Consider the following 23,263-nt stretch of genomic DNA (forward strand, 5'->3'; position numbering starts at 1 on the left):
TCCGTGAACATGAATCTGATTGGCTGGGAAGATCTTTAAACTACAAGGCGGAAGGATTTGGAGGTACCTACCCTTATAACGTTACATTTATTTACGTATTTCTGCTATTTTGTCATATCTTATGTTACGCGGTGGAAAAACAAACATTTATAATTCACTTAAATTTTCTTACAGCGTGTACAGCACGTTTATAATGAATGTTGAAATATGTGTAGCCGTTAGCCTGCTAGTTAGCCAATGCACATCTCCACCTAGATACCAAATAAAGCTTAATGCTGTTGCTGGGATTACACCGCAGATTCGCTTCTATTTCATTTAATCTATTGAAGAATATGTCATTTCGTAATAATCCACTTTAATAATGTACGTTTACTCGATTAGACCAAAATGATAAATGATATGGTTCTATAAAGTCAGTTAATTCAATGGTAAACTAATATCCCTACACAAAGACAGTCTCCAGGGATCATTTGTGCTGGCTGTGTATACTGACTGCTTCAGTAAAGCAAATTGTTCCCCGCTGCATACTACCTACCTACCGACCCACATACTAAATGGTATTATAGTTATGTTGATGATACATTTTTGCAAAGTATATGCTTTGCAGATACGTTTGACCTAACAAAGTTTTTTGCTGCTGCAGATGCAAAAATGACAACAGAAGTCGAGTTTCTTCGAGATCAAGGTGAATTATGCTAGTTCTCAGAAATTATGTTGTACAGCTTCATGATCAGTTTTACAATCATGCATTATATTCATGGCCACTTGAACTTTGTTTTTGTGTCTTATCAGTGAATCGTTTAAACTCCGTCCTGGGTCGATATCAGGATGAATTTCCTCCTCCCTCCTCAGTGTCACAGGTTAGATTTAAGATTAAATGGCAGTTTTATTTGTTGAATTATGTAGAAGATTACCTCTAGATAATGGCATTGTGCTCCTGTGGTTCATAATGAATGTTTTGTTAAGTAAAAATAGAAGAGTTCATAGCTAAATAAATACAAATTCTGTTGTCATATCACCTTCACGTTGTTCCAAACCTGTATGATACGCAAAACTCCGCATTTGAACAGTCAATAGCAAATATTTAAACTAATAACAAAACAGTAGCTGATTCAGAAGCACCAGATTGTCATAGCAAACTCAGAATTACCTCCTTTCCTAGGTTCACGAAACGGTCGTCCATAAAATGCATTGCTGTTCTGTTGTAAGTAATCTTAAAGATTCCTAAATGCATCTACTTTCGGAAGGCTAAATAAAGTTATTTTGCTTTCGCACTGAAACACACAGTGTCTCCCTGACATGGCTGCTTCAACACTAACTGCGGTTACTGAAACCACGCCTTCTTTCTTTGCTGAACATTTGGGCCGCATTATGCAAATATTTCCACATAGTGAGGTAGATATGTGGGGGCGTGTTAGAACGAGCCATTTTAGGGGGGCGTGGGAGAGTCTTAACTTTGATAAAGAATATCTCTTTGGTTTTGAGACTTTAGTCTTTGCAACTTCAGGGATCTTAACATTCCAAAGAGAAAGGAAAACTTGAAATCGCATCATATGACCCCTTTAAGGTAGCAGTGGCGGTGCTAGGGCGGGGCTTGAAACTTGCTTACCCCCCTTTTTTCCTAACGATGTTCCTGTTTTTTGGTGTCACTTTCAATAACATTGAAAAATAAACATTAAAAACCTAAATAAAAGTGCCTAATATGTGGCCTATAAACAATTGATATTATGGGGGAGGGGTCAAGCAACACAAACAAGCAACGCGCAAACTGCACGCAAAACCAGTTATGCCGGTGAACGTCAGTCAATTCACTATAGAGAAAGTAAAAAAACTGACGGAGCTTTCTAACGCTGCATTAATGGCATATTCTCTGAGACAACGAGAGATGAAACTACTTCAACATATGCTGATAACTGTCTTAAATTATTCCCTTAATATTTCTCTTGTGGCCCGTATAGTGAAATACATGAGAAAGAAACTTATTTTGCGTTAAACAGGTTGTTTTTGAAAATGCACGAATGCAAAAGTGCATGAAATAAAGCTGCTCTTAATTTTCATTGATGACTGCAGTGTTAATCATTTTTTAATTATAGGCCAATAATTCATTATATAAATTAAGTGAAAGTGACGTGACATGTGGCCAAGTATGGTGACTTATACTCGGAATTAGTGCTCTGCATTTCTCCCATCCAAAGTGGGCAGCCATTTTTGCTGCGGCGCCCGGGAGCAGTTGGGGGTTCGGTGCCTTGCTCAAGGGCACCTCAGTCGTGGTATTGAAGGTGGGAGAGAGTGCTGTACATTCACTCCCCCACCTACAATCCCTGCCGGTACAAGACTCGAATTCGCAACCTTTGGGTTACGAGTCTGACTCTCTAACCATTAGGCCACGACTTCCCCAATAGACGTTTTAAAAACATTTTCAATGAGGAGTAAGCTAATAGCCTAAACTTTAATTATCCTGCAGCGCATCATGCGGTGTTGCGCTATATAATTATTGCAGGGCAATAATTTCATGTAATTTAATAATAAAAGTAACCTAATACTAAGGCCTGATAATGAGAAAAATGTAACAGGCCTACATTAATTGGAAATTATAAATCCTCTTAATATTGCCCATTTTTTATGCTTTTGACAATATCTCTGGTTATCGTCGACACATGATACGACGCAACCCAGACAGCAACCAGTGTCTGCCCAGATCCGGCCCACATCTGGCCCACAAGAATTTCACGCTGGCCAGATGTGGGCCGGATCTGGGCAGACACTGGTTGCTGTCTGGGTTGCGCGGGGCCCCCCGCAGTGTGTGCCCGCCCGCTATGCCACTGTGTGGAAATAGTTGTATGAATTGTCGGCACTTTATCTATTGTAAAAAATGGTTAGAATTTACCATGTTTTCCTGCCAGTTGGCTTTGAGAGTGACTGACACTTGATGGTCAGAAAAAATGACTGAATAGATATGTGTACAAAAAAAATTATAATAAATTATATAAAACAATAAAAAAGAAAAAAATCCCTACTACTTTCTTTCTTTTCTGGATAAATTGTATTAATTTGTAAGTGTCATATTTGGCAGTTGGCATTAGAAGTTATATTACTAATAACAGTGGCATATGAAAAGTTTAATACCACAGAAAAATAGGTAAAATGTGTCTTTTTCGAAGCTGCTGTATATAAAAAACACAAGGTGGCTGAATTTGCATGCTATTTAGATCGCTGAAGCTTATAGGCATTCATTACTTTCACTCAATTTAATTATTTTTTTAGCACCCCCTCTGAACTGTTAAGCCCCCCCCTTAGCACCCCCAACAAAAAAGTCCTGGAGCCGCCACTGTAAGGTAGAATGTGAGAACTAACAGCTCGAGTCACCATTCACTGTTACTGCATTATTTTCCATACAAAGAAAGTGAATGGTTTCCAAACAGGTTTGGAATAACAAGAGAGTAAATTATGACAGATTAAAAATTTTGACAGTATTTAAGTCTGAGCAATTGGGGGGAAAATAAACAGTAAATTCCTCAAATAAACATGATTTCTTAATTCTTAATTCACCCTTCCACAAATTAAGCCCTAAAAAGGTCTTAAAACGAAGCAGAAACTCTTAAATTCATAGTCACGTCATTAAATGTTGCATGCACTGCAAAAGAATGAACATCATCCTCAGTATTTTTGCCCTGTTTTCCAAAATAAATATCGAAACATCCTTAAATCAAGACACATTTACTTGAGATGCAGATTGAACATATAAAGTCTTGTTTTCAGAGTAAATTGAACAACATTGAGTTTATGCTTAAAACAAGAACAAATGTCCGTCAGTGGGGTATGAAATCTTATTTTCCCTTTTAATAAAGGTAGTTTTCTTGAGCCCATTGGCAAATATATTTTTAATAAACTCACTCTGTTTTGATCAATTTCACCGTAAACAAGTCTCTTTATTTTATATAATTTTACTTCTTAAGCAAATGATTCAAGAATCTTTTAGACATTTGCACTAGAAAACAAGACAAAAACAATGATAAAGATATTGATGTATCATGTTCCATTCAATTTATTCCATACGTTTTCTTGGTCTTTCAAAGGTCTTAAAAGTCTTAATTTAAATTCATAACCCTGCAGAAACCCAGAATAAAGACTTGAAGGACTTCTTTCACTTTTTTTTTCTTTAGACCGGTGGTGTGGTCATGGAATCTGCAGCTCCCTGGCTCTCAGACAGAGGGTGAGTCTCTACGGCCTTAAAAAACCTGCTACTACAGTCTCTGGTTCAAGTCCTCTACTATTTTAACCATGCATCCAGTTCATAATTTTAAAAGAAATCAGGCCTTTTCATGAACACCATGTCACTAAATTCTCATTTTGAAAGAGTGGCAGAAATTTGTACTGAACTTGTATGAACTGAATGTGTGCTATTGTCACCTTTTACCTTATTTTATTGTGATGACAACTTTTTCATATTTTTGCATATTTCTTTTATTTAGAAAACATATAAAATGTAGTATTTATGTTTTCTTTTTAATTATGTAATACATGTAAAATGATAAACTATTGATAGTAGTATACTGTAATTACAGTATTATTATAACTGTACTGCTATGTAATCCAGTATTATGGGACCCTAAATGTTAATAACCTATAATCCTAAATGTTTTACGATGTTGTTCTCTGACCTGGGTGTGTGTTTTCAGTCTAATGGCTCCTCTAATAGAAGAATATGACAGGCACATACAACAGATGGAGATGCAGCTCAAGTTCTATCAGGTACACATTGCTACCCAACACAAATGCTTACACCACATAAATGCTCACATTACAGTGAGGTTTTATGACTGTCAGGGCTTGATGGGGCTGATTTCATGCTGTCAGCTTTAAATTGCAGTTTAATCCCAAGTCAAGTGAATTTGTCCTATAATAAGTTTGCCATTCAAGAGTATGCTTTCTCTCAGTCTCTCTCAATCATCATCCTCCTCCCACCACTCACTCACTCACACACTTGTTTCTTCCTGTCAAACACTCAGAGGCAGATGACAGACGTCAAAGCAAGCCTGGAGCAGGTGGTTAAGGAAAACGAGCGGTAAGAGCTTTCGAATGGATCTCCTGCTGATTTCTCCATCCAGCCACTGATTTATTATCAGAGTCAGTCAGTGCTAACAGCTTCTGCACCGCAAGATGAGGTGGCTTTGGTAATCACAGCCCACCCTTTATGTAGATTCACTTTATTTGTGGGAGAAAGTTTCGTGCCCCAATCTAGAGTAGGGCCCTATGATTTCTGCGATGTGGAAATTGCAGACAGAATCGCGGAATCCAATCACAAAAATGTATTGTATAACGTGGAATTTCACAGAATTTGCCAAATTTCGAATGAATGAATCAAAACTAGGTTAGTGCACTAAAATCAAACCGACATATGGACTAGTTTTTGAGAATATTAGGCCACAAAAATGCTATTTAAATAAGGATCCTGCATGTTCTGCGTGTCTCTGTGTGAATGAATGGCACAGACGCGCGGCTTCATTTACTACACACACATAATGAAGCGTGTGCACTTGCTGTGTTTTCAGCCTCTGCTGCCTCAATATATGAGTATATGAACACATGAACAATCTCTAGAACTGCTCTGAGAGTCACTTCATGAGCATTTTACTGTTTCTTTTGAGAAAAACTGGTCGTATATATGCAATCAAAAACTAACGGGCTTTACAGCCACCCGTCAAAATAAAAGTTTGGTTTAACTTGAAGAAACTGTGACAGAAATTACTTAAGTAATTGCTTATTGCTAAATGTAATGATAATACAATTATTATTAAAATATTGTTTTTCTGGAATATTTACCAGAAAAATGTAAATACACTGCAAAGTATTTCTGAAAATATAAATAAAATAATAATTAATCATTTTTTTGTCAAATTGATTGATTATTTAATTAGAGATGCTTTTGATTATTAAAAATGTAATGAAAATTAAATCCAGAAAATTAAATGGAAAAAAAAACAACAACAGAATTTGGTACGAATAAAACTGAATTTGAGGGGGGAAAAAACGAAAACATATGTCATAGGGCTTAAAAATTTTCATTTTTGTTAAATATTTAATAAATTGATGTTAAATTGTTTCATGATTTCAATCAGTTAGACATGCTTTTGATTTTTTGATCACAAAATAAAAAATAAAAAAAAAATTTAAACTCGATTTGGAAAAAAATCAAAACCGAGTTCATAGGGCCCTACTAGAAAAACTTGCACCCCCACCATGATCTAAAAGTTTTTGTTTACATAATATATGTATGTGTACTGTGTATATTTATTATGTATATATAAATACACACACATGCAGTATATATTTTGAAAATATTTACATGTATATACATTTATATATTTATATTCTTATATTTTATATTATATATAAATATATTTAATATATAAACATAACATATGCATGTGTTTGTATTTATATATATGTAATAAATATACACAGTACACACACATATATTATGTAAACAAAATCTTTTATTTTGGATGCGATTAATCATTTGACAGCACTAATAGTAATAGAACACAAAATGACAATTTAAGCAATTAAACATAACAGATCCAACCATATTTACATGAAAAAAGAAAAGCAAAATGACAATTAAATCTTAAATGATTACATTTATTAAATGATTAAATTAACTATTAAAATTAACGAAAAAACTATAAACCTTGCTTTTAAATGTATCTACTTTCTTCTGACACTGATTTTATTTGATTATGTGTACTCCTGCCAATCTATTACTAGGACCTCGAAGTCATGAAAGTCAATTTATATTTCAGAACAAATTAAAGCATGTCCGCAGATAATTCCCAAAGGTTTACAAAGGTTGACCTTTTGCAATAACTGTGTATATAAATGTTTTATTTGCAGGCTTCATGCAGAGCAGAGAATGTCCATTGAAAAGCAGTTGCAGTCTCTGTCCACTGGAACAGGAGGAGACGCAACAACAGATGCAATCGCCATTAGCAATCTCGAGGAGCAGGTCAAGTGTGCCGTGGAGGTGAATATCCAGACCTGTTCCAAAACCACCTCTAAACTCCCATGAGTTGGTCTGTGGTACCACAAACCCACAGGCACTTTCCTGGCCCTGTATTCCAACTCTCGTGATCCGGGGTTATTCCCGCTTTAAAGCTTCGTTCTTTAGTTAATACGTGATGAGACGGTGCAGATCGTGTTGTGCTGAGGGAATGGGTTTTAATCAGAGTGGAGTACGCTCCAGGTTCTCCTGAGGATTACATATCAACACTTGACATTACAGAGTAATGAGATATTAGTGCGTCACTCATCAAGCGTTTCCACTTTCAGCCCGACATTGCACATCTTTGCCCTTCTTTAGGGAGCAGTTCACCAGCGTGTTATGCTGCAAATCACATCTAAACCTCTCTAGAGAGCGCATCAGTTCAAGTCAAGTCTCAAGTGACTTATTCTTGAGTTTGTGGACGTTCCGATTCATATTCACATTTCTAATTTCCTAATTAACAGAGAATGAAATAATTAGCTATAAATGAAACATCCAGTGAGACATCTTTCTGCCTCTTTCTCATCGTAAAGGTGGTAATACAGAAAGGAAGCAAAGTGAAAAGAAGAATAGTAACTGCATGGCTGTATTATATTATCTAATACAGTGGGGCAAAAAAGTATTTTGACCTCTGTCATTGCCAACAAAGTGTATATAACAAAGTATTGAGATGAAATTTTGTTATTGACCAAATACTTATTTTCCACCTTAATTTGCAAATAAATTCTTTAAAAATCCTACAATGTGATTTTCTGGATTTTTTTTTTCTCATTTTGTCTCTCATAGTTGAGGTATACCTATGATGAAAATTACAGGCCTCTCTCATCTTTTTAAGTGGGAGAACTTGCACAATTGGTGGCTGACTAAATACTTTTTTCCCCCACTGTATGTATCTGTTAAATATTAGTATTTATTGGATGTTTGCTAATATCAAATAAGCAATATTGTGAATATTTGCAAACTGTGTGCTAGTTTTCCCACTACTTGTTTTGCAAAAAGAATGAAAGCATTAAGACTAAAATATTTTAATAGCATCTCTGGTTTAAAACTCATTAGCAAAAAAGGTAGATCTGGGAATATGATTCATTCATGTAAATCAGTTTTTGCAAACTGTCTGTTTTAATGAAACGGTTTGAATTCAGCAGTTCATTTGCATTAATACTCAGGAGTATTCACGGACATTTTACATTTTGAAATGTTTTTATAAAAACCACAAGTCAATTTGCGTCAAAATGAAATTTAAATGCATTCTGAGTCATAGCCAAAACTTTTAAAAGCTTTAATTGCTGTAGTTATAAAAATCTCTTGCATTCAGTGTATTTGCACCAAAATATAATTGTTAGTGCAGTTACTGTAATTAAGCAAATCTCAATAAACATGATTTATTTTTCCTCCTTTATTCTTTAAAGTGCAAGAGAAATATGTGTATTCCCTGCCAATAAATCTCTTGACCTTGACATTGCTAGCATCATAATTAAATTCTCTACAAGTTGAGCTACAGTATAAATTTGTCAGTTAATTTCAGGTAACATTGCGTCTCAGATAGCAGTGGTATTCAGAGAGAGGTTTAGATGCACATTCATGGAAGGCCACAATCATTGTCTGTTAACCTTCAATTTGATTTGTTCTGTGTGTGTGTCTCCAGGAGAAAGAACGGGCTCTTCAGATGTGGCAGACAGCTTCACAGGAGTTAGATCGACTGCAGACCCAGTACCAGAGCTCCATAAGTGACGGACAAATAAATACAGTTGAACGGCAACACATGCAGGTTACGGTGTTTACATACTAACACTTTCACATGTTCAAGTTCAGTCTGTTTATAATGCATGTAGAAGGTCATAGGTTTCTTTTTAAACTCGACACACATAAGCATAAGCACATCGATAAGCACATATTTGGTGGCCATACTCATATTTGGTTTCTGAAAACCAAATAGTTCAGTATCCTCTTTAATTTTCTCAGTTATTTCAAGAATAGGTAATATGATGATTGAACACTAGAGGGCAGTGTTTAACTACATGTAGTCACAGTTAACAGAACAAACAGACCCGCAGCATTTTCCAACATTTATACATAAACCAGAAGGCATGCTGGGCTGAATTATTTGAATATATGAATTCAGTATTAGCTGTTGGCTGTAAAATATTGGCTTATTTGTGGCTTGAAACGTATTAGAATACACATTAATTAATTATTGAAATGCTTTGTCTGTGCTCTTTCTGACAATCACTGTGCTGTTTTAGAATCAGCTGGCGCAGGTTCAGCAACACAGCCAGAAGCTCCAGCTGACCAATCAGAAGCTGGAATCAGTAAGACTTCCTCTTTCAATATATAAACAATACTGGTTAAAAATCTAAGGCCTGGTTTCACAGACAGGGTTTAGGTTAAGCCAGGATCAGGCCATAGTTCAGTAAGGACATTTAAGTATCTTTTATAAACATGCCTTAGAAAATAACTTTGCTTGTGTGCATCTTGAGACAAAACAACGGCACTGATATATTTTAAGATCAGTCAGTGCAAATTTCTTTCAGTTAAAACAGCCCAGATATACATTTTAGTCTGGGACTAGGCTTAAGCCTTGTCTGTGAAACTGGGAGAAGATCTACTGTACTTTCCCCTGTTTATATTGTGCGGGTCCATTGTTTTCATCAGATTTATTCTAATGAAATAATCTTCCATGTTTTTTTTTTTTACAAAATGTTGTAATTTTCTCCACCTTTGAAATAGTTGATTTTTTTTATTTTATTTATTTATTTATTTTGTCTCTGTTCTCACATAATTAAATAATTACCATATTTTTTATGTTTATTTATGTATTTATTTGGTGAATAAACCCTTTTTATTTTGTGATAATGGCCTGGACTTTATATTGTGCGGGTCCATTGTTTTCATCAGATTTATTCTAATGAAATAATCTTCCATGTTTTTTTTTTTTTACAAAATGTTGTAATTTTCTCCACCTTTGAAATAGTTGATTTTTTTATTTTATTTATTTATTTATTTTGTCTCTGTTCTCACATAATTAAATAATTACCATATTTTTTATGTTTATTTATGTATTTATTTGGTGAATAAACCCTTTTTATTTTGTGATAATGGCCTGGACCTTATCCCTTATAAATGTCATCAGCCACGTTTCATGATCCAATGGATCAGGTGGATAAAATCAATCCACTTTTCCCACTGAAAATGGTTTTATCAAAACATTTTGAGAAATATCATTTTACATGTTTATGAAAGGGTTTCATTAGTGATATCATTGCCATGTACAGTGAGTTGTTATGCAAAGGTTTTAAAGGCCTAATCCCTGTGCTGTCTTAGTCACATGCTTTTTTCACACTAGTCAGAACACCACCTGTTTGACTGAGTGTTGTTCATTGTTTAGCCTGTGTGTGTGTGTGTGTGTGTGTGTGTGTTGGTTGAGGAGAAATACTACTCTATTCGTGAATATTTAATAAGCAGTGTAGCTCTCACACACCCACCTTTTTCACACCTATCTTGACCTCCAAAACCCCTCCATCCTGTTCTTCTTCCTTTATCCTTTCAAATTTCTTTGAAGTGTGTGTATTTGGCATAATGCCCGGCCGGCGTTCATGTCTGTCCTGTCACACTCAGACCAATCAGCAGTTCCTGAAGACGGTGGCGGAACAGAGCAGTGAGCTGGAGGAGTTACGCAGCCAACTCAGGTAGCGTTCCAGATCGCCAACCCTTTAAGACTTAACCTTGACTCGAGTTCTGTTTGGCTCATATGTTTATAATTCAGTCAGCTCAATGTGTTTGTCATGATTTTAACACAACTTTAGTGCAGTCACATTTACTCCAGAAGACTAAAAATGGGTTTTCTCACTGCTTTTGAAATGCCTCTAAAACTTTCTGATTTTAGAAGATTGGTGCATGTTTTTCCCCTGTCATCTTACTATTCTATCAATAAGAAGAAATAAAAAGGTCAAAATTTAGAAAGTACTAAAAAGATCAGCTGTGTGTGTGTGATGTGTGATGTTTCAGGCAGGCAAAGCTTGAGCAGAGATCTTCTGCAACTAAAGTGGAGGAGATGACCAGACTCCTGCAGAATGTCCAGGATCAGATGCAGAGGAGGGTGAGAGACAGACAGCTTGCATACACTGTTAATGTTGCTATTATTGTGCTTATGTAATTATTTTCTAATAATGTCATGTTTGTGTAATGGTGCAGGAAGAGGACGCAACAGAAGCTCAGGGTAGAGAAGAAGCATCTGATCGGAGACTACAGCAACTACAAGCAGCACTGAAGCAGCTAGAAGCCAGGTGAAGTTTAATCAAAACGATTTTTTAAAAGAAATAACACTTAAATTCATTAAGGATCCATAAAATTAATCAAATAATATGGTGAAGACCATGTTATAATGCTACAAAAGATTTGTTTCAAATTAATGCTGTTCTTTTGAACTTTCTATTCATCATAGAATAATGAATAAAACATAACACGATTTACACAAAAATAAGGAGCATAGCCATTTTCAACATTGATAGTAATAATTAGGAATCGGCCGATAATGGCTTTAAATGTAAATATCGGCATTGGCCCGATATGAAAAAGTATGCCGATATGTTGATATGCCGATATGAAAAAACATTAACTCACATGTGCGCAGGGTGTGCTAGCGATTAGATCACGTCAGCATTGTGGCTCATTCTTGAAGCAAAGTTTTGCCTGAATGGTGATTGGATTCCCTGTTTTGGATCGCTGCATTTAAACTGAGAATGCACGTACAGAATGACACGTTCGGTGTGTGATAGAGTAAACAGTAATAGAGTGGGGGAACTATGACGTCACTTTGTATGTGGATCGGCTGCATCACACTGGTTCCCTCGACAAAAAGCCAATGGGATTTTTCCATAAAATGAAAGCAAAATACACAAATAATATTTAGACTGTGTTTCTGATTAAATAAAGCAGTAATTGAGGCCATAAAATCGTGAGTATGTTTTGATTTAAAGGTCAGAAGCTATAGCTTACATGAACAAAAAAATAAATAAATCACAAACATGACACTTAAATTAAATAATTGTATATACTGTATACCTACTGATGTATTCATTAATGTGTAACATGTTATATTTTTTTAACAAATTATGAGCTCTAAAAGATTTTCAGAATTTTTACAACTCTTTTGCTTTAGACCATTTACAAATGTTAAATCATAAAATAAAATGTTAAGGTTACCACTGCATCTTTCTGAAGAAAGAAAATGTGTTGATTAATATATAGTTTATTTCTAGTTATTTTCAAATCTTCAATGTACTGTCATTATAAAAGAACCTTATTATTGTTTATTTGATTCTAACAAATACGTTCCTGTTAAAAACTAACCAAAATTAAAAAATAATTATATATCGTTATCGCATCGGCTATCGGCCAAAATTAGTTTGAAAATTATTGGGAAATCGGCAAAAATCCAATATCGTGCATCCCTAATAATAATAATAATAATAATAATAAATGTTTTCATTTATTATTGTTTTCAATAAATGAAAATTCAGCAGCCTTAATAAATTAAATACATTTAATTTTTAAATATGTTAAAATAGAAAACGGCTAATTTGAGTTGCAATAATATTTTACAATATTAAACTACTGTTTTTATGTACTGTTACAGTATATTATACTACTTTACTGTATGTTTGATTAAACAAACGCAGTCTTGAAATCCAATATCGTGCATCCCTAATAATAATAATAATAATAATAAATGTTTTCATTTATTATTGTTTTCAATAAATGAAAATTCAGCAGCCTTAATAAATTAAATACATTTAATTTTTAAATATGTTAAAATAGAAAACAGCTAATTTGAGTTGCAATAATATTTTACAATATTAAACTACTGTTTTTATGTACTGTTACAGTATATTATACTACTTTACTGTATGTTTGATTAAACAAACGCAGTCTTGGTGAGCATAAATGTTTAAAAACGTTAAAAAAAATTTTTTTAAACCAACCCCAAACTTTTGAACAGTAATATACATGTGAAGTTTTAAAACAACAACAAAAAAAACTGACCCAGCCTCCAAAAAAGAAAAGATATTAAAAAAATTGTTTGCACATATTACTGCATTTATTTTTACTAATAAACATACAAGTATGTAATAATGTGACTTTGTTTTTTTGCAAAGGAGTTTGTATAGATTTGTTTGTATAAATTTGGTTCCTTTTTGAATTCTTATTGAAAATATGGATGTATGTTAGTTTATTTATGTTTTGTTTTGTTTTTCAGACTCAAAGCTGCAACGCAGGACTCTGAGTCAGTGCGCAGGAAGCAGACGGATTGGGAGCGGCAAGTGGGAGACCTGCAGGGTCGCTGCGCCTCTCTGGAAGAGGAGAAATTTGAAGCCCTCAGTCGCCTCCGCAGCTCCATCCAGCTGGCTGAGGAAGCCTCGCTTCAGAGAGAACAGGTCACGCTTCAAATAAACGCACCACACAGGCCCAATTCAAGAGCTCTTCTATACGTACCTGACTTCTCAGTCTAAAATCATTTTGCTGTGTTTATATGTTACTCTAGGCTCAGCTGAGGGAGAAACAGAGAGCAGAAGAGTTGGAGAAGATGAAAGATGCCATGAAGCAGCTGATCCAGGATGCTGCCATGCGCACCAGGAAAGAGGTGATCACTGCTAATGTTCTTGAACTTTCAAAGGGAGACAACAGAATATGGCATCAGGTCTACTCTCAGACACGTTAAATTAGGCTTTGCTCCAACCCTAGTGAGCCTACCTAGATAATATTTTAGGCACCATGAGAAGCATTTTTATAGTTCTTATAACTATTGGTGGAAGCACCCACTTTTTGGCATGTTGGCACTGCAGGAACTAGGAACTATTTTAGCTTTTAAATAAAGCATAGTTTCAAACAATGCCCTACCATGTTCTTACTAATGTTATTATCCATCACAATATCTTACTATTTTATCAGTGTGTGGAAAAAGCTTATGTTTAGCTTACCTGTCGAGAAGAGTCTCTTTTGAACATCTCAATTTGAAAGTCAAGTCTGTCTCTCTTTGGCAAGCCTATGAATTTTGGCTTGCACTTCTGTAACCAAATCTGAATTTCTTTTCCAGGGTTTCTGCGGGGTCTTAAAAAGTCTTACATTTAGTTGTATCAGATTTAAGGCCTCAAAAAGTCTTAAATTGTTCAAGAAAGTCTTAATTATGATTTCAAGAGGTCTTAAATTTGGGTATGGAAAGACCAGAATTGCGATATGGCTGAATGTGAAGATTAAACTTCAAAAGGCTATGAATTCATGAAATAAACACGAGCGCTGCAGGTTCAAAGTCCGGTGCTGCACTGCTTTGTGTTCTGCCGTTACCGGGGAAACAATTATATTTCTACCAAACGCTCCACCTGCTGTCAGAGAATGAATGAGCATCTTCAATAAAACTGTTGTTTTGTTCATAGTTCAGACCAATGCGAAAATCGACCCATGTTTTTACCCTGCAAACACGCAGAGCTTTGAATGTGAACTGGTGGATCGATAAGAAGACAATGCATTATAAAAATCTAAACATAGCGGTGTGTGATATGTATGGTCTGCGATAATATCGTAATTGTTGTTTTAGTGGTGTGCGATTTGATATTATGAGTATATCGTGAAAAGCAAACACAAGACGCACCTACAGAGTGCACGCATACATTAGGTAATGAAGTCTAGTAGATTTACTAGTGCGTTCTTTCACTGCATGAATCAGTCTATAAAAATGCATTTAGAATTATCACATAATTCGAGATATGGGGCAGAAAATTTAAATATTTATATAATTTCATATAGTTAATATCACATGAAGAGTGCCGTTTTTTTTCTCCAAAAGTAAGCATGATTACAAATGTGATATTGATTTTATACTAAGTAGTTAATATTAAGAGACTTATGTTTTAGATACCATATTTACTGTTTTTGCTCTATTACTCCAACAAAAATCATTTCAAACACAGCCACAGCGCTGTTTTACGTCTCTTAGCACCAGGACGCTGATTTGTTCCTAAATGAATCACCCGTTTAAATGATTCGGTTCAATCGCAATGACTCATTTATTAACTGTGACTTGCTGCCACCTGCTGGTGGTTTTAATTTCACATTTAAGGTACCTTTTCATTTTTTTATAATTTCAAACATCATTTTATGTTTAAAATATCAAAACATTATTTATGCATTTGTAACTGCAGGTTAAAGTATTTATGTCACTCAGAGCTGCATTAAACAGTGTGTAAATGCATCTAAATGCCACTTCTAATGCAGCTTCTGTGTTTCCTCTGCACTGCAAAGATACATTTTGTTGATACGGATTTACTTTGCTTGGTAACAACCCAAATGCAAGAATTTGACTCAAAAGATGGTGCACACTTTTAGAAAAAATGGCTTAAAGGTAAAAATGCCCATAAAACTTGTTGGAAATTATTAAATGCTGTGAACTGACAGGTCACGCTTCAAATAAACGCACCACACAGGCCCAATTCAAGAGCTCTTCTATACGTACCTGACTTCTCAGTCTAAAATCATTTTGCTGTGTTTATATGTTACTCTAGGCTCAGCTGAGGGAGAAACAGAGAGCAGAAGAGTTGGAGAAGATGAAAGATGCCATGAAGCAGCTGATCCAGGATGCTGCCATGCGCACCAGGAAAGAGGTGATCACTGCTAATGTTCTTGAACTTTCAAAGGGAGACAACAGAATATGGCATCAGGTCTACTCTCAGACACGTTAAATTAGGCTTTGCTCCAACCCTAGTGAGCCTACCTAGATAATATTTTAGGCACCATGAGAAGCATTTTTATAGTTCTTATAACTATTGGTGGAAGCACCCACTTTTTGGCATGTTGGCACTGCAGGAACTAGGAACTATTTTAGCTTTTAAATAAAGCATAGTTTCAAACAATGCCCTACCATGTTCTTACTAATGTTATTATCCATCACAATATCTTACTATTTTATCAGTGTGTGGAAAAAGCTTATGTTTAGCTTACCTGTCGAGAAGAGTCTCTTTTGAACATCTCAATTTGAAAGTCAAGTCTGTCTCTCTTTGGCAAGCCTATGAATTTTGGCTTGCACTTCTGTAACCAAATCTGAATTTCTTTTCCAGGGTTTCTGCGGGGTCTTAAAAAGTCTTACATTTAGTTGTATCAGATTTAAGGCCTCAAAAAGTCTTAAATTGTTCAAGAAAGTCTTAATTATGATTTCAAGAGGTCTTAAATTTGGGTATGGAAAGACCAGAATTGCGATATGGCTGAATGTGAAGATTAAACTTCAAAAGGCTATGAATTCATGAAATAAACACGAGCGCTGCAGGTTCAAAGTCCGGTGCTGCACTGCTTTGTGTTCTGCCGTTACCGGGGAAACAATTATATTTCTACCAAACGCTCCACCTGCTGTCAGAGAATGAATGAGCATCTTCAATAAAACTGTTGTTTTGTTCATAGTTCAGACCAATGCGAAAATCGACCCATGTTTTTACCCTGCAAACACGCAGAGCTTTGAATGTGAACTGGTGGATCGATAAGAAGACAATGCATTATAAAAATCTAAACATAGCGGTGTGTGATATGTATGGTCTGCGATAATATCGTAATTGTTGTTTTAGTGGTGTGCGATTTGATATTATGAGTATATCGTGAAAAGCAAACACAAGACGCACCTACAGAGTGCACGCATACATTAGGTAATGAAGTCTAGTAGATTTACTAGTGCGTTCTTTCACTGCATGAATCAGTCTATAAAAATGCATTTAGAATTATCACATAATTCGAGATATGGGGCAGAAAATTTAAATATTTATATAATTTCATATAGTTAATATCACATGAAGAGTGCCGTTTTTTTTCTCCAAAAGTAAGCAAATGTGATATTGTGATATTGATTTTATACTAAGTAGTTAATATTAAGAGACTTATGTTTTAGATACCATATTTACTGTTTTTGCTCTATTACTCCAACAAAAATCATTTCAAACACAGCCACAGCGCTGTTTTACGTCTCTTAGCACCAGGACGCTGATTTGTTCCTAAATGAATCACCCGTTTAAATGATTCGGTTCAATCGCAATGACTCATTTATTAACTGTGACTTGCTGCCACCTGCTGGTGGTTTTAATTTCACATTTAAGGTACCTTTTCATTTTTTTATAATTTCAAACATCATTTTATGTTTAAAATATCAAAACATTATTTATGCATTTGTAACTGCAGGTTAAAGTATTTATGTCACTCAGAGCTGCATTAAACAGTGTGTAAATGCATCTAAATGCCACTTCTAATGCAGCTTCTGTGTTTCCTCTGCACTGCAAAGATACATTTTGTTGATACGGATTTACTTTGCTTGGTAACAACCCAAATGCAAGAATTTGACTCAAAAGATGGTGCACACTTTTAGAAAAAATGGCTTAAAGGTAAAAATGCCCATAAAACTTGTTGGAAATTATTAAATGCTGTGAACTGACCAAACAGAATATGAAGAATATCAAAAAATTCAGGAGTCAGCTGTCCATGGTAGTCCTTAAGATATCAGCTCAGTAACACACTCAGCAAAATATTGTCTAATTATCATTATCGATAAAATCCTAGAAAATTATGGAGGTATCCTTTTTTGTCAGTATCGCACACCCCTAATTTATTTAGTTGATATAATAATTTGTTGATAATAATTGTTTAAATTAATATAATAATACTTTTGACTCATCAATTTTCTTAACAATGGTTTAAAGGCTAGGCTGAAATGTAAAGTTTATAATTTTATAAAACTTTGTTTTTGTGAAAACTTGTATCTGAACTGTAAATTATGTTTTTTACAGTAATTTTACAGTTTAATATGGTACTATAGACATTGCCCTACCCCGCTCATATGATATTAATTTTATTTGTGCAAGTCTTAAAAAAGGTCTTAAAAAGTCTTAAATTTGAGTTTAAAAATCCTGCAAAAAACCTGTTTTCCCACGATCTTTAACAGCATTAAAGATTAAAAGCAAATGTACTTCCTTGAAGTACAGCGTCATTCTAGTTTCTAATTTTACTGCTATGACATTCAGCTAATCTGTGATCACAGTGTACATATATATATTGTTATTTGCATCTTTGAGTGTGGCTCATAATCCGGAATGTTTTCTTTTCCTCATTTTATAGGTAGAGAGTGTCCGTAAGCAGTGTAATGTTCAGATTCATCGTATGGCTGAGGAGCTTTCTGCCCTGCAACTGGTGACACATTCATCAGCATATGTACAGATGTGTATAGCTACAACTGTCACCATTGCAAATCAACATATTTCTGCTGTGGTTGTGCGTGTAGGAATGTGCCGATAAAGAGACACAGATTGAAAGAGCCCATCGGGAGAGAAAAGCTGTGGAAGAGGAGCTGGAGAAGGTGAAAATAAATGCACAAATCTTACTCCCATAATTAAATGTACTAAGGCTGTATGTTGCTGTGGTGATATCAAATTTAAAGGGATAGTTCACCCCCAAAACTTTCTGTTGAACACAAAAGAAGATATTTTAAAGAATGTTGGTAACCAAACAGTTGAGAGTGTTATTGGGTATGATGTGACCGTGCAAATAGAAAACAGTTGTTTTAAATTTTAATAATAACTGTTTATTGAATTTTTGATAAAAAATGCAGCCTTGGTGAGCATAAGAGACTTCATTGAAAACACTTTAAAAAATTGTGTGTGTTGTAGGTCTATAAAGAGGGCCGAGTTGGAGAGCCTGAGATGAGGAAGATGGAGGCTCTCCATCAGAGATGTTTAAATGCTGAACGACTGAAGGACGAAATGCAACTCACACTCAACAGCACTAAAAACACGATGAAGAAGATGGAGATGGAGTGAGAACATCCACACACTCTCATAAACTAGACAGAGGGCAAACATAAGGGTGCATTCATAATAGTTTGCTGCTTCTCCTGTGCTTGTGTAGGTATTCAGAGGAGCTGTCGCGCTGTCAGGAGGAGGTGCGGAGGCTGCAGTCCACACTGACGAGTGCGAGACAGGAGAGTACAGCCATTAGTGAGGAGAGACTCACACTGCAGCAAGAGAGCCAGCAACTGCACAGAGACATGGAAGCACTGCGCAAAGAGTGTGCGCTCGCTCAGAGACGTGCCAAACAACAGGTTACAAATAACTGCATTCTCATAGACCAGGAGTTTCAAACTCAATTCCTGGAGGGCCAGAGCCCTCTATAGTTTAGATTCAACCCTAATTAAACACACCTGATCCAACTAATCAAGTCTTTCAGGCTTATTTGAAAGCTACATGGTATGTGTGTTGAAGCAGTGTTGGAACAAAACTCTGCAGGGCTCCGGCCCTCTAGGAATTGAGTTTGACACCCCTGTCATAGACAGTCATACAAAGCTGCTGTTTGCCCCTCAAACGGATAGTTCACCAAAAAAGTTATGATAATAATTTACTCACATTCACATCAATTGAATCTTGTATGACTGTATTTCTAATGTGAAACACAAAATATATTTAATGTAGTGCTGTCAAACGATTAATCGCGTTTAATCGCATCCAAAATAAAAGTTTTTGTTTACATAATATTTGTGTGTGTACTGTGTATATTTATTATATATATATATACAAACACATGCATGTATATATTTAAGAAAAATATGTTGTTTTATATATTAAATATATTTATGTATAATATAAATATAAATGTATATACATGTAAATATTTTAATATATATATATATATATATATATATACTCTGTGTGTGTATTTATATATACATAATAAATATACACAGTGCACATACATATATTATGTAAACAAAAACTTATTTTTTCGATGCGATTAATCGTTTGACAGCACTAATTTAATGTATTTAATTTATTTGTTTGTTTATTTAATTGTCCGTACAGTGGGTTTCTCATTGATTTTGGACCCAATTACTTCTATTGTATGGGAAAAAGAGAAACATTCTTCAAAATATTTTTAAAAAAAAATTTTTTTTTGTTCCATAGAAGAAAGTAACATTTGAAACAACATAAGAAAAAAAGTATTTTTGGGTGAACTATACCTTTAAGCAATATTTGAAAGTTGTGTCATAGAAAACCAGATTTCTGACGTACTGACATTACAACTGTGAGCACATTAGCACCCATATTTATATATTAACAGATAAGTATTCAGGAACCTGGCCCAACCTGATGAACAACAGTGTGAACTACACTGATATGCATAGGTTAACCAATCATAACAGAGGTCCTTTACATAAAGTTGTAAAAGGAATAGTTCACCCAAAAATCTGTCATCAGTTATTCAGTCTTTTTTATTATTATTCCAAACACACAAGTCATCATCAACACAAATGATATTTTTAATCAAACTTGAGAGATTTCTGTCGCTCCATTGAAAGTCCATTCCCCCAAAACTTTCATGATTTAAAAAGCTCATAAAAACATCATAAAAGTAGTCCACAAGAATTGAGCAGTTTAATCAGAGTTCTTAAAAAAACAAGTTTACTTTATATGATGAACAGATTTAAAGCTTTTCTTCACATATACAGTAGACACTGATCAATGTGCATACATAGAGCACATCAAATATGGTAAGCAAAAGCTCAAACATGATTGCTTGATGTGCATGAACAAATGAGGTTTTGCTCTCGCATGTCAAGTGAGTACGGTTGAGTTTCCTTTTACCATATTTGATGGAATGAATTTTCAGGGTCAGAAATATCTCAGATTTCATAATATCTTAATTTGTGCTTCCAAGATAAATTAAAAGTGTTACTGGTTTTCAATGACTTCAGTGTGAGAAATTAATAACAGAACTTTCATTTTTGGCTGAACTAACCTTTTAAGGCACAAGAACAGCATATGCAGTTCTAATGTTCAGAGATCATCTCAAATAAATTTTAGTGCAAGAACCATTATAAATGGACTTCAGGGGGAAAAATAGAATGGCTAGAAGTGTAGGATATGGCATCTTTCACAGGGTTTTGTTTGTGTGTGTGTAGGTGTCTTCGATGCAGCAGGAGCTGTGTGTGAAGGAGCGGGGTTTGGAGGCCAGGCTGAGAGAGATGGAGGAGAGCAGTAAAAACTCCAGTGCTGGTTTGACCAGACTGCTGCTCGCTCAACAGAAAACCATCAGCCGCTACAAAGATGAGGCCAAGAACCTCACACAGGCTTTCCAGCAGAAACTCAACAGCCTCAGGTGAACGCTCATTTGGCACACACAGATCCCGCAGAAGTATTGTTTGCTAAGGCAAAAATCACTATTACTGTTACTCATATTTAGGGTTAGTGATCTGGACAGACCACTAAGTATTAAACTTTGGTGTGTAACTCATCCTGCTCCGTTAAATGGATGTGAATGATACCCAGAACACCCTATCATGGCTGAAACATGTTATTGCTCATGCTTATTTTCATTGTATTGAGACAATAATTACCATGTAACAAGCTTATTGATTACACATAATGTGAATTTATTGAATAAAGCAGGTCAAGTCTGGATCGCAGCATCAGGAAGGTTCAATTAAAATGACTATGATTGTTGCAGGTCAGAGCTGAACAGACAGAAACAGCGCGCTCAGGAACTGGAGATCCAGGTGGAAGCTGATCATCAGAAGATACTGGAGGTGTGGACGTGCAGTTTTGTTGCTACTAGATGTGTGCTGGACGTGTTTGAATTTCTGTTGGGTTTCCAGCGAGTCATGTTATATCACTTTTACCCCTAGTATGAGAGGCAGGTTTCAGAGCATCAGGAGAAGAACACGCGTCTACAGAGGCGTCTTACTCAGGCAGAACAACGTGCGGCCAGTGCATCACAACAGGTATACGCACCATATTTGATATTTACACACTTCCTGCCTATCGAATGCAACAGTAGCCACTCACTTTTTTAGCAGCCTTAGAGTTATAAGCCATGAACCAAATCCAACAGCTACAAGGGCAATCACAATATTACAGACTTTGATTTGAAACTAAAAAAAGTGTTTAAAAAGTAGACAAAAACACAAAGGTACAAGACTGTGTACTTTACAGTTTAAAGGACAGAAAGAACTACAATCTCATGAAGTGTATGTGTTTTGGCATAAATTACAAGCCTATGAATTTTTTTGCATAATCATGGGTGATGTAGTTTTTCACCAGGAATTCTGCTGTTCAACAGGATTATTTAAAAAAATAAGTTGAAATATTTCAGACTGACGGCATGTACCATTGATTAATAACCCTGTAGCTCACAGTAGGTCTATCTTTAAATGTTTATAAATTATCGTTAAAAATCAATTCCCCTAATAGAGAAGCTGCATGGGGTTTTTAACTTGTGGAACCCAACTGTTGTTGTACAGAATCCCTCTAAACTACTACTTCTGTTTCAGCTGAGTGTGATATCACAACGGAGAAAAGCTGCGTCCATGATGGATCTTGAGACTTTATCATAGATAAACAGCAGCTGGTTTTGGTCACATCATCATCATCACCCTGATCAGTTTGTTTTTGGGCTTCACAGTGTGTCTTTCACTGGCAGGAATACCCATGTGTTTATTATTGACAATTAATGTAATAAAAAGAGGTTGTTCACCACTAATCATTGAGGAAAATATTATAATCACTACTTTGGGAGAAATGTCATCTAAAAAATGAATTGGCTACTGCTGAATGAAATTCGTTGGCTTAGTAATGTTATTTTTGTCTTAGTGAATGTAAAAATGACCCGATTTAAATTTACTGTAATGGAATCACTTTTTGTTTGAAAGACGTCTGTGTCAAAGTTACTACCAAGCCAAAGTTTTTTTTTTCTTGGAGTGCTTCTTGCACAAATTACCAATAATACAAATGTTTTTAAAACTGCGTGCAGATGGGTTTTCAGTCTTCCTAGAACAAAGATTTTGTTCTGGTTAGCTTGTGCCATTGTAAGAATTGAGCAATAATTTATACCAAAGGGTTGCTGAGTGTTTGATTCGGAGTGCTTTACAGACATTCTAATGTGCAGAGTTCTCAGAACATTCACAGCTCAAGTAACTGCAGGCAGTTCCATATCACTTCAAATTATTTCAAAAACCCTTGCAGCCTACCATAGCAAGAAAAAAAAAAGTATGAATTTTTATTTTTACATGAAATGACCTGTACTGGTAGTGGCTAATGGTTTTAACCAGGGGCTGGAACCCATTACAGGGCTTCAGCAAACCTCCAAGAATTCCTCAAAAAACAAAACGTGAAATAAAATAAGCCAAAACAAATAAAATTGAGATATGCATTC

At 35.2% G+C, this 23,263-nt stretch overlaps 1 protein-coding gene across 1 annotated transcript; it reads left to right on the top strand.

Moving 5' to 3' along the window:
* The first annotated feature begins 35 nt into the window (after positions 1-35).
* sclt1 (sodium channel and clathrin linker 1) lies at positions 36-23,164 on the top strand. Its single transcript, XM_016249045.1, has 22 exons — positions 36-63; positions 644-685; positions 793-860; positions 4,164-4,213; positions 4,680-4,752; positions 5,010-5,065; positions 6,895-7,024; positions 8,688-8,810; positions 9,286-9,351; positions 10,658-10,728; positions 11,048-11,138; positions 11,234-11,325; positions 13,299-13,476; positions 13,584-13,682; positions 18,182-18,253; positions 18,345-18,419; positions 18,730-18,875; positions 18,968-19,160; positions 21,015-21,211; positions 21,560-21,638; positions 21,738-21,833; positions 22,383-23,164. The coding sequence occupies exons 2-22, from the start codon at positions 652-654 to the stop codon at positions 22,443-22,445; spliced, it is 2,052 nt and encodes a 683-aa protein (XP_016104531.1). The 5' UTR covers positions 36-63; positions 644-651; the 3' UTR covers positions 22,446-23,164.
* Positions 23,165-23,263: the final 99 nt, after the last annotated feature.

This window comes from Sinocyclocheilus grahami, unplaced genomic scaffold (genome assembly GCF_001515645.1).
Source record: "Sinocyclocheilus grahami isolate Dianchi unplaced genomic scaffold, SAMN03320097.WGS_v1.1 scaffold25.1, whole genome shotgun sequence".
NCBI classification, from domain to species: Eukaryota; Metazoa; Chordata; class Actinopteri; order Cypriniformes; family Cyprinidae; genus Sinocyclocheilus; species Sinocyclocheilus grahami.

Bases quoted from the DNA above. Each gene is read 5' to 3' on its own strand.
- sclt1 (XM_016249045.1), top strand. From the start codon at position 652: ATGACAACAGAAGTCGAGTTTCTTCGAGATCAAG. The intron at 686-792 runs GTGAATTATGCT...GTGTCTTATCAG, and splicing joins CGAGTTTCTTCGAGATCAAG to TGAATCGTTTAAACTCCGTC. The intron at 4,214-4,679 runs GTGAGTCTCTAC...GTGTGTTTTCAG, and splicing joins CCCTGGCTCTCAGACAGAGG to TCTAATGGCTCCTCTAATAG.